Source organism: Salvia splendens, chromosome 5 (genome assembly GCF_004379255.2).
Source record: "Salvia splendens isolate huo1 chromosome 5, SspV2, whole genome shotgun sequence".
NCBI lineage: Eukaryota > Viridiplantae > Streptophyta > Magnoliopsida > Lamiales > Lamiaceae > Salvia > Salvia splendens.
The window spans coordinates 4069158-4080496 of record NC_056036.1 but is presented as its reverse complement, the minus strand read 5'-3'; the positions used below and the strand labels follow the sequence as shown (position 1 = coordinate 4080496).

The window sequence follows — 11339 nt, the reverse complement described above, 5'->3', positions numbered from 1 at the left end:
ATTTATTATTTTGTTCATTTATTTGTAGTTAAAAAGAAAACAAATATATCGAGCTCGGATTGTGGTAAAAAATTAAAATTGAAAATATCAATAATAATTTTTAATATATTAAAAATCAAGTTAAATATATAAAATAATAATAGTCGTGTACTAAACTAGCATGATACTCATTTAATTCTAAAATAAATAGTTTTAAAAATATCATAAAATTGAAAGTTAAACAAATCTTGAAATTGAGAGTTAAAAAATGAGTGGACCTCTAGGCCTGGCTCCTTATTTTGTGACTTTTAAAAATGACTTTGAGACTTATCTAATTTTCAGTAGAAATGATTTTGTTTTCTCCACCAAAGTTTGACTCTCTCAGAGTCACAGTCTTTTAAAACTCATGCTACTACGAAACACATAACCGTATCTAATATAGAGAAATACAATTGAATACTAATCCCTCTTACACTTGCATCTCATTTACATTCCTCTAGAAATATAGTTCCCTGTCCTATTTCGCTATTTTCAGTCTTATAATAAGATTCATATTTTACTTTTTTTATAATTGTAATAGGTATCACATTTCACTACCTTATTTCATTCATATTTTATTATATAAAACTAGTGAGACTCGCATTCCACCAATCTATTCAATCCAAACTTATGAGTGAAAGAAACAAAACTCCTAAATCAAGCAGGCAGGGAGGAAATAATACTTCTTCCGCCCCATAAGAGTGTGCACTCTACTATAATAAGAGTCATATTTTACCACATTTGTCCTATAATAAGAGTTCTATTTCATTTTTACCTTAATTGGTATGTAGGTTTCATATTCTATCAACTTATTCCACTCATATTTTATAATAAAATTAATATATATATATATATATATATATAAGTGAAACTTATATTCCAGTAACTTATATAGCTAATTTTTTTTATATTTCTTAAAACTCGTGTCCAAATTAAATAAGACTCGTATTGTGGAACATATGCAATTTTTTTTTCTCCAAAGACAATCGTGTGCCAATCAATTTCAAACAACATTTGTACATGATTTGGGACAGTCCTACAAGCCTACACACATCAAATTCATTGATCAATCGATCCCATAAGTGGGACCCTTTTCCCAAACTTTATTTTCTCCATGAAAATAGATCAAAACATAACAATCAACTTTATTTTGCTACATCAACACCACTAACCACCAAACTTTTTCTCTCTTGTAGATGTTGTTTGAAAGACCAAAAATAATTCATCTATATTTCTCTAATATATACTAACATAATACTATATAATTAGAAGTTTAGAAATTAGGGGCATTCATATGTATTTAATTAGGGCCATTCCATTATAAAAGTAAACAGATAAAAATTGGACTCATATTCATCAATTTTCCCTCATATAGTCAAACAAATTCTCAAAATTTTATATACCTTGCTATATATAGATAACCGTATTCGTAAATACTAAAATATCACATCTATTGATTTATGTATTATAGACAATCGTGAACTATGATAAAATGTCTATCGATTTATATATAATTATTTAGTCAGTATAATACATAAGCAAATCGATATAATATCGCATTATATAATGTACTGTATATAAGATTCTGTAAAATAAATCTAATTTTGTTGATATATTAAAAATAGGATAAAAGAAATCCAAGCAAAAAGTAGACGCATTGAATAAAAGAGACAAAAATGGAGAAAAGAAAGTTCAGAGAAACTGTAAATAAAGTGATAATAATAGAAAAATAAATAATGTAAATATTCCAAAATATAATTCTTACGCAAAAGAGGGTAAATAGTAGTATAGTAAAAAAGATTGAAAATAGTGAAAGAATACCTTAAACTTTATTTATTTGTCCAGAGTTTTATAGCAATATTTATTTTATCAGGAATTGAAATTATGTAATCCGGAAATCTTTTTTATTCCTAATTTGCTCTCAAAATTATAAAACCAACTGCCTTAGTCTATTTGACTTGGACTCACAGACACACGCTTTGCATACATCTTTTCACACACTCAGCCTCTCCGCCGCGCACCACCACCGCCGATGAACTTCCTTCCCCGCCATCACGGCCACCAATTTACACTCCTCGCCGCCGTGACGATCCTCCTCCTTCTTGCATCGGCCTCTGCCTTCGTCTCAATCCCAAGTAAATACACACACACACACACTGTCTACTTTTTCTTTTTCTTTTTATGTGCAAATGGTTATAAATTTAAAGAACTCGCCACGGTGTATTCAAATCTCAGTCAATTACCACTTGACCAACTCATATACATCAGTCTCTACTTCATTACTTAATAATTAAGGGCGATTAACAAATTAATTAAGTGGTGTGGTTTGTGTAGGTGTTGGGGCGCTGCCGGGGCCGGGGTCGTCGCCGCCATTATGCAAACACAAGTGCCGGCGGTGCAGGCCGTGCAAGGCGGTCCGCGTCGTGATCAATCCCGGCTTCGCCTCCAAAGCGGATTACTATCCGGAGGCATGGAGGTGCAAGTGCAAAGACAAGATCTTCATGCCTTGACCAAGATATTAAACTTCATTAATTCCATGATTTATTAGTATTAGTTTTGCTAGAACAAATATATAATGCTCAACACACACGATATAAGTAGGAGTATTAATTATGTTTCACTGCTTCTTTCACAAGACGAATTTTGTTATTATTGTTTTTGCCTCTCTTCAATTTTCTACTATAATTTCCCTCTTTAATTAATTTCACTTTCTCGGTTTATAATTAATAATTCCATTTCTACGAACATGGCAAAATTCTAATTAATCATGTTGCTTATCTCTTGTATGTCGTTTACTTCTGAAATCTTGCATTTAATATTTCTATTCTCTACCCGAATTTCTCTATAAATTTGTTCATAATGAATTATTTTTTTCTTCAGTGGTCACTTGTGATTTCCTAATTAATTATACATGGCTATGAATTATTCATTTTATTTGGCGTATAGTTTTTGTCACCTATTTAATGCAGGTGATAGCGTGGGACAGAATGAACAGTGTGTATTTATTTAGTTATAGTTCGGATGGGTACAATAGGTACAAGACCTGCATCTTTTATTAATTACTTATCGAATATAATCACATTTCATTGATATCTACATTTATGATATTTGGAGTTTTTTATTTATTGATCAGTTTTCTTGGGATATACTCAATAACTGTATGATTTTCTCATAACGAGAGTAATTAAAATTTTTATTTTACTGTATTGTATTTTGCGTATCATGGTTTTTGTTCCATATATATGCACTGTATAAAAAATTAGTCAATTATTGAGCACATGATTTGTTTCAACTGTAACTCTGACCAAATAACAACTAAAGATTTTTGACAGTTCCACACGTAAATAAATTGATGTGGTAAGTTTTTTACTGTTAATAAATTACTACTGTATTTATTTTATTGTGGACTATGAAATAAATAGCCAACTGTATGGATAATTTTGGTAGATGTGAATTGTTATATTCGAGTTACAAATGTTCATTTCTAGTTTCTTCATGTATTGTCTAACAAAAAATACATGAATCCAACTTTAAAATTTTGGAGTGCTAAATATACTCGACTATTTAACATATCAACATAACACTAATATTGTTCCATGCAAGGGCGGGTATTGAACATATCAACATAACACTGACGTGGAGCGATTACATTGGGTCATGAATATCGACCATAATATTTTCGACTAATTAATAGTAATAGTTTTTGCGTATTAAAATGGTGTATATATTGAATTTAAAATATATAGTATATCTTAAAGCAATTAATCTTCCGCCACTTAAAAAAACACGGTTAATAGTTCAAATCACGTAAATTATTGCCCCAAAAATAAGGGTCTTCAAAAAAAAAAAAAAAAAAAAAATGTCCCTATAAAAGAGAGAGAATTGGAGAAACAAAGATTTGATCAACCCTCCCAAGAAAATCAATCGAACACATTGTAGTTTCTTGGAAAAAAAACAAGAGGAGACGAGTTTCTGGTTGATCAGAGAAGGATGGCATTTTATTCAAACAAACACGGCGTGGATCTGGAGAAGGGGAATGGGCAGCTGTACCCGGGAATGCAGGAGAATCCGCAGATGCGATGGGGCTTCATCCGCAAAGTCTATTCCATTCTCTGCTTGCAGTTGCTCATCACCTTCGGGATTGCCATTGCCATGACTTTTATTCAGCCCGTTCGCCTTTTCCTTCGCACTCCCGCCGGCCTTTACACCATGATCGCCGCCATCATTCTTACCGTTATTCGTATTTCTCTCCTCTCTCGCCGCCATCATCATATCCTACTTTTCTTTGTTTTCAATTATGAATTTTTAGGGGAGGATTAAGTTATTTGAATAATAGTTTTTGTAAAACTAAACATTGATTATGGAAACATGAATAGTGATGGTAGAATGACATTTGTTGAATACTGGTGCTAGTGTTGTGGGGAAGGTAATAATTTGAGGAGCGAGGGGAGCGGGCCCCATGAATTGAGGCGAAATTTCAAGCCCTAATTTCAATTTTGAAACCCTAGCTCTTCAATCTGCTGCCACCTGTCGGATTAATGGGCTGGGCTACCCTAAAATATATTGGGCTTGGGCAAGAATATGTTCCGGACTGGAAAGCACCTAGCCACCCCTGAATAAAGCCCACCCTAGGCTCACCCATTGACCCGTGCTTGCCTCGGCCATCATGGGGCGATTGAATCCTAGGTTCGGGGGCACGTTCAATAACACTTATTGGAAGATGTTTCTTTTGATGAGTGGCATATTTAAATTGCATTTTCCTCTAATAAATGAGTGCCTATTATTTGTGCATGATGTAAAATGGCCTTGGAGATATGTCTCTAGTTAGTTACTCCATCAAACAAGAATGTCTATGAATTTCTGCCTGAAAAAGAGTCACATACGTTCTTGGAATCTTATTTAACTGTTTGGACTTATGATGCAGTGTGCTTGATGATGAGTTGCTTCAGTCAGAAACATCCATGGAACTATATTCTTTTGTTTCTCTTCACCTTTGCTATGGCATTCATGGTTGGGGCTTGTTCCTCTCAAAGAAAAGGTAATCATATTTCTTGTCTATTTTTAATACAGCTTCCTCTGCAGCCAAGAACTACTCAAGCAGAGAAAATTCACACAATATTTTTTCTCAAGAAACAATGTGAATGCTAACAGGAATTAACTGTTTTTTCACAGGTGACGCGGTGTTGCTGGCTGCCGGTCTGACTCTACTTGTGACTGTTGGCCTCACAGCGTTCACGTTTGCTGCTGCAAAACGTGGCGCTGACTTCAGCTTCATGGGGCCTTTCTTGTTCTGTGCTATCTTGCTTCTTATGGCCTTTGGCATCATTAGGGTTAGTTAGTTTTCATGCCTCAAAAATCTAGAAATTCACATGATCTATTTGCATATGGTGCTGTACTTGATATACCCTGTCTCTTGTCTTGACAGATCATTTTCCCTCTGGGGCGAATCGGGGAGCAGGTGATCGGCTGTGTGGGGGCACTGGTCTTCTCAGGCTTCATCATCTACGACACGGACAATCTGATCAAGCGGTTCAACTACGATCAGTACATCGACGCAGCATGCTGTCTGTACATGGACATAGTGAATCTGTTCTTGTACATTCTTGCTATATTTGGAGATGATTGAATACCTCATTTCCAACTTGGAACAAGACAAGTTGTGGAGTCACTGAGGAAACAAGAAGCTCAAGATTCCATCTTTGCTCTGAAGAAAACTTAAGGGGTTGAAAGTGTGTTTATTTTTTTTTTATTTTTTTGCTCAACAGTATTTTAAGTACTATTGTGTTTCAAGAATGGTTTCATACACAAGAATGGTTTATATGTGTGGAAGGTGTGTTTGCTTTCTCCTATAAGTTATAGCCCATAACCCGTGGGCTGGCCCAAATAGCCCCCCAAATTTATAGGGTTATGGCTCGAAATTTCTAGCCCGATAAAATCAAAACCCGATTAGCTCGCACCCGATTAACCCGCAACCCGTTAGGGCCAGACCCGAAAACCCGATAAAATTTCTATTATTCTATTTTTTTTACTCCTAATTCGACACTTCATTGATTAATTTTAACTAAAAAATAATTTTCAATTTTATATTAAATATACAAATTATATATTGAATTTTCATTAATATAATAATTGATAAATAAATTAAAAACTTCAAAAAAATATTTAAATTTCTAAAACATGCATTAAAATTCCACGAAATATCTCACATATTAGTATTTGATCATGTTTATGATTGAGTTTAAGCATATATCTCAAACATATCATAATTAAATATTTTATATCGTATGAACATTAGTAATTTTAATCATTATTTATTGGATTGATCGTATGTTAATATTATCGATAACAACCTGATTAACCCGCTGGGCTAGCCCGAAACCCGAGTTTTTAGGGTTAGGGTTGAACTTTTATAACCCGAAAGAAATCACAACCCGATTAGACCGCACCCGATTGATCCGTTACCCGAGTAGGGTTGGCCCGAAACCCGACGGCCCGATTGACATCCCTAACTATAACAGTTCTGTGAATATCTGAATCTATAGATTTTCTTCGGTTCAGACAATTTTTTGATAATAACAATATGTTTATAGTTATGTTGAGTTTTTTTTTTAATGTCATCTTTCTATATCAATTCAAAGAGAAATATATACAAAAAAATACCATGTTAGGCATTATTGGATTCATTATGTAATACGATGATTACAAACAAAGCAAGCCTAACCACAAACCTTAATCTATTACAGGAAAAGATAAGAAGCAAACCAATGCAATACAATGATTACAAACCAAGTTGCCTAATCACAAATATTAATCTATTACAAGAAAAGACAAGAAGCCAAATGCAATACAATGATTACAAACCAAGTTACCTAATCACAAACCTTAATCTATGTTCCCAACACTAATTAAAGGGAAATAACATTATATGCAATGCAATAATATAAAATTTAGGAAAAATGGGAGTCTCCCATTTTTTTTTACCAAAACCTAGTCCAAGATACCCCTTTACCACAAGATCACATAGTTTTCTAGCTTTCTTTAATTCCACTTTACATTTTACCATTACTGACCAACTTTAGCTTCATTTTTCACATTGGGTAGAAGCTTAAGATATTTTATTAAAAAAAAAAAAACAATTCCAAACCAAACTTCAAGATTTTAGCCTTTTAGGCCATAATCATAGGATTGCAAAACCATTAGATCCTCTGTCTGCTCTGATCTGAAGTAATTGTAAGCAACCTTGTAACACCTTGAGTCCATATATCATGCTCTCTTTGGTTCCGGCACTCAAACTCGACGACCCCACGTGCCACCGTCTTCAAGGAGAAGTATCTCCGGTCCTCACCGCCCTCTAAGAGGTGGCGCCCCGGCCATGCCGGGATGTCCTTCATCACCTCCAGCACAACATCTGAGAATTTAAAGAAAAAGGAAAAAAGATGCCAACTTTCTTTATCTTTTTCTCTCAAAACAATTTGCACACTACTTTCTCAAATCCCCAAATGGAAGCAAGCCCACCACCTCCAATAGTTTAAATTAAAAAGAAAAGACACAAGCAGAAATTTAATGGCTCACTCACTCTTTTTCTTTTTTGTGACTGTCCCAGCAACATGTCTACTCTTCATTTTCAGTATCACCTATCACAAATGTGAATCAAAAACTCTCTGTTTCAGATCAGTGAAAGCCAAAAGCATATCAACATATTATATGTTTTTTATTGTTCAATCATGGCCAAGAAAAGGCTCTCACCTGACCCATTCTGTTGATGTACACAGACACAATCTTCCAATGAAGATCACCTGCATTTCACCATACACAATATGACCCGTTACTCGACTAAAAACGCATATGATCATCAAGAAAAACGAGTAAATAGCATCATCATCAAACGGTCATACTAAAATAGTCACTAACATAAACATTTCTTGTAATGAGTTAGGCAAGAAATCTACCCTTTCGCGTTCGTTTCAAGAGCTCACCGCCTCTAGCAAGCAACTCCTTACTGCAAATGCCAAGAAAATTCTCTTCAGCTGCAAGCTCACCACTATGGCTTTCTTTCAAACTCCCATTTCTTCCACTGCTGCCACCATTAGGCATTCCCATCACCCTGTCCACGGGGATAACAGACGCAATGCTCCACACTTCCTTCAACGCCCTCGCCTTCAATGTGGCAGCGCCACGCAGAGCTAGAAAATTGCAGCAAAAATTCAGAAAAAAAAATATTAAAACATAAATGAGTGATTCAAGAATTTGCAAGATTTTCTCACCAGTAGCTGCAGCAGCTGTCAAGGTCACAATGTCTCCAGGCGACTGCACGTTGACAGCGGAGCTGACCACAGAGGCCAAGTGCTCGCGCTCGGCCCCCATCGCCTCAGCTGCCTCAACACACTGTGCAGCCACCAGTGTTGCAGCTGAAGCCACGGCCATGTCGGTCTTGCCCATCTGCTCGTCCTTTCGAGCTCCAGACGACGCGGCTGTGGCGGCCGCTATGGCAGCAATGGCTGCTGCTACACCAGCAACAGAGATGGCAGCATGAAGCTGTGCATTCTGTGCCCTCACCTCCCCCTTCTTCTTCTCTTTCCTGTCCTTCAACCACCTTCCAACCGTCTTCCTTCCGCCTGCAGAAGTTCCCGCGACGAAGCTGCTCTTGATCTGGTTGCTACCGCTAGCATGATCACTGATCAACTGCATCAATAAACCAATGTCAACATCATTAAATTAATGCTAAAAACTTGTGTGGAACATGTAGGTAAGTGCAGAGGGCACTGCAACTTCCACATTTTGATTCAATCAATAAGATTAGTACAAAAAGAGCCCACCAAGAAACTGGACCACTTGTATAAATTGATTTCAAGAAATTAACATGAACCACACTCAAGATGGTAGACTGCCCCCACATCATCAATTCCTTTCTTTCCATTATTGCCAGACCATTACATTTATCACAGCCAAGCACACTACATTCTTCTTAGGAAATAAAATGATTAATAAATAAAAATTTAGCTACCTCAAACATTCTTCAATCTTTAAAGCTAATGCAAGAAACTGACATAGGTGGTCTGCTAACAGTTTCAGAATGTTGCTGGTTAAAGAGAAAGCTGATACATACACAATCTCTCTGTGTGCAGAACTTGTGCTTTGTGAGCAAATTAATCAGAAGACAGACATCATAAATGCAAGTGCAAGAGAGAAAACAGTTAAACAAGAAAGAAATAGAAGAAACCTTGAGATCATCCATTTCAGAAGGGGAGAGTGGTGGGCTATCAGAGATGGAACTTCCAATGAGAGGCCCACTGTGGGATAGCCTTCCTGAAGTACGAGGTGATACATCCTGCTTCACAAGTAGTACCCATATGAATCGATCATACAAATACAACTGTCTCCAAAATCCACAAAATTCCAAGAATCTGAATATGGACAAAAAGAAAAAACCGATCTTTACTTACAGACTGTGACATGATACGCTCCATGAGAAGCTGGGAGGTCTCAGAAAAAGAAAAGGAGAAAGGGTTGGAGATTTGGGATATATCTTGGAGCGGCGGAGGTGGAGGTGGAGGTGGGGCGTTGGAGATTTGAAGGGGGGAGGAGGTCCAGGAGCGGGAGAGGAATTCCATGGGGTCTGTTGGAGTTTCAGAAGGTTTAAACATGCTGCTGTCCATGGTTTTGAGTTGAAAAAAATGGAGGGGGCTTGTTGTTGTTAAATGGGATCATGGGATGTGGATAGATGAGGAGGTCACTCTCAATTCTTTATAGACATGTCGGAGAGAGAAAGGAACAGTTAATCGGTATGTGTCAATCTCTCTCTCGTTCTATCTCTTTCGAATGGTTGTCTCATGTCTGCTTGAGCTTACAGTTGCAGATATGAAAAGCTCGCACAGATTATTTCATGAGAAAGACTGAAAGCCAGACAAATTTTAATTTATTTTTGTTCAAACTTAAAAGTCATCTCTTATCCGTCTCATCTCTTAACTATTCATGAACCCCACTGTACCTGCAACCCTCCATTATTTAATTAAGAGCATCTCCAATGCCGGCGTCAAAATCGCGACGCTGATTTTTCGCCGACGCCGGTTCTGACGCCGAACCATTGGAACCGGCGTCGGCGAAATCGACGTCAAAATCGGCGTGGCCATGCCGATTCGCGCGATGACGCCGGTTCCGACGCCGATCCTCACGGCGCCATTGTGGGTCCCGGATCGGTGTCAAACCGGCGTCAGATTTTATTTTTTATTTTTGTTTCTTTTGAAAACACTATATATACGCGCTTTGAACGTCATTTTCATTCGCACCACTTGTTTTAACGAGTACTCTCTCTACCTTACTTTCTGTTCAAGATCAATAACGAGCAATAGAGAACAACTACGAAGATACTCCAGTGACTCCCGGGGGATGGTCTCAGACTCCCCCGCCTCCCGGTGTAGGGTCTCAGACGCCCCCGACTCCCGGGGTAGGGTCCCATACTTCCCCGGCTCCTGGGGGAGGTGGTTGGCCTCCGATGACCTGGTACTACAACATGTACCCGTGGCAGCAGATGATACCGGGGTGGGCACCCGGGATGCAGCCCCCTATGCAGATGATGTCGGGGTGGGCACCCGGGATGCAGCCACCAGCGCAGCAGATGATTCCCCCGGCGCAGGGGACGCACGGGGGGGACAACGCCTATCGGCCGACTTTTGATTTTTCCACCGGTTCTTCACACACATCGACCACAACGGATGCACAGTATACGGGGACCTTCTCCTTAGCGGACTTGGGTTTTGATATGAACGAGGTTCCGGAAACTCTCATTCAAAGCCAGGGAGTAGGGCGGGGTAAGAAGAAGGGCAAGGCCAAGAAGGTCGGCGAGTCGTCGCAGCCGGAGGCTGAAATCTGGGGCCGGAGGAAGTAGACGGACGCGGAGAACGTTGCGGTTGCCAAGGCGTTGGTGAGTGTCTGCGACGATCCTCTCGTTTCGAACAACCAGAGGATCGTCAACTTGTGGGCCAAGATAGCCGCAGCCTACAGGGCATTTTGCCCTGAAGGGAGACCGTGCACCGGGTAGGAGGTCCGGAAGTGCTGGGACCGAATCAGGTCTGGCGTCTCTCGATTTTCGGGTTTGTACGCCAACGCCCTCCGCATGCAGACCAGTGGCCAAACAGAGGAAGACTGCAGCAGGATTGCGGAGAGAGCCTACCCCGATCCGCAGAAGAAGTACTATGAATTCACCTACTGGAACTGCTACGTTGTGCTCAACGAGTCGGAGAAATTCCGGGCAGGCGTCGACGCTGGCTGGCCGAAGAGGCAGAAACTGAACTATACCGGAGATTATAGCGGCAGCAGCGGTG

At 38.6% G+C, this 11339-nt stretch overlaps 2 protein-coding genes across 3 annotated transcripts; one reads left to right on the top strand and one right to left on the bottom strand.

Annotated features, from left to right (window-relative positions):
• Nucleotides 1-3872: 3872 nt before the first annotated feature.
• Nucleotides 3873-5840, top strand: LOC121803273 (protein LIFEGUARD 4-like). Its single transcript, XM_042202953.1, has 4 exons — nucleotides 3873-4258; nucleotides 4943-5056; nucleotides 5191-5348; nucleotides 5444-5840. The coding sequence occupies exons 1-4, from the start codon at nucleotides 4009-4011 to the stop codon at nucleotides 5642-5644; spliced, it is 723 nt and encodes a 240-aa protein (XP_042058887.1). The 5' UTR covers nucleotides 3873-4008; the 3' UTR covers nucleotides 5645-5840.
• An 825-nt stretch (nucleotides 5841-6665) lies between these two features.
• On the bottom strand, nucleotides 6666-9855 carry LOC121804985 (VAN3-binding protein-like). 2 transcript variants are annotated; one of them, XM_042204725.1, is made up of 7 exons: nucleotides 9462-9855; nucleotides 9239-9349; nucleotides 8283-8700; nucleotides 7968-8201; nucleotides 7765-7814; nucleotides 7595-7652; nucleotides 6666-7426 (listed from the first exon to the last, which is right to left on the bottom strand). In XM_042204725.1, the coding sequence occupies exons 1-7, from the start codon at nucleotides 9672-9674 to the stop codon at nucleotides 7215-7217; spliced, it is 1296 nt and encodes a 431-aa protein (XP_042060659.1). In that variant the 5' UTR covers nucleotides 9675-9855; the 3' UTR covers nucleotides 6666-7214. The 2 variants fall into 2 exon arrangements, with proteins under 2 accessions (XP_042060659.1, XP_042060660.1); XM_042204726.1 differs by having other exon boundaries at nucleotides 9239-9346; nucleotides 9462-9850.
• Nucleotides 9856-11339: the final 1484 nt, after the last annotated feature.

What these genes read in the sequence shown, in the direction of transcription:
- LOC121804985 (XM_042204725.1), bottom strand. Translation starts at nt 9,674, where the DNA reads ATGGACAGCAGCATGTTTAAACCTTCTGAAACTCCAACAGACCCCATG. An exon ending in CTGAAATGGATGATCTCAAG is followed by an intron (nt 8,701 to 9,238) that starts GTTTCTTCTATT and finishes TTATTGATGCAG; the next exon opens with TTGATCAGTGATCATGCTAG. An exon ending in ACATCAACAGAATGGGTCAG is followed by an intron (nt 7,653 to 7,764) that starts GTGAGAGCCTTT and finishes CATTTGTGATAG; the next exon opens with GTGATACTGAAAATGAAGAG.
- LOC121803273 (XM_042202953.1), top strand. Translation starts at nt 4,009, where the DNA reads ATGGCATTTTATTCAAACAAACACGGCGTGGATCTGGAGAAGGGGAAT. An exon ending in TTGTTCCTCTCAAAGAAAAG is followed by an intron (nt 5,057 to 5,190) that starts GTAATCATATTT and finishes GTTTTTTCACAG; the next exon opens with GTGACGCGGTGTTGCTGGCT. An exon ending in TGGCCTTTGGCATCATTAGG is followed by an intron (nt 5,349 to 5,443) that starts GTTAGTTAGTTT and finishes TTGTCTTGACAG; the next exon opens with ATCATTTTCCCTCTGGGGCG.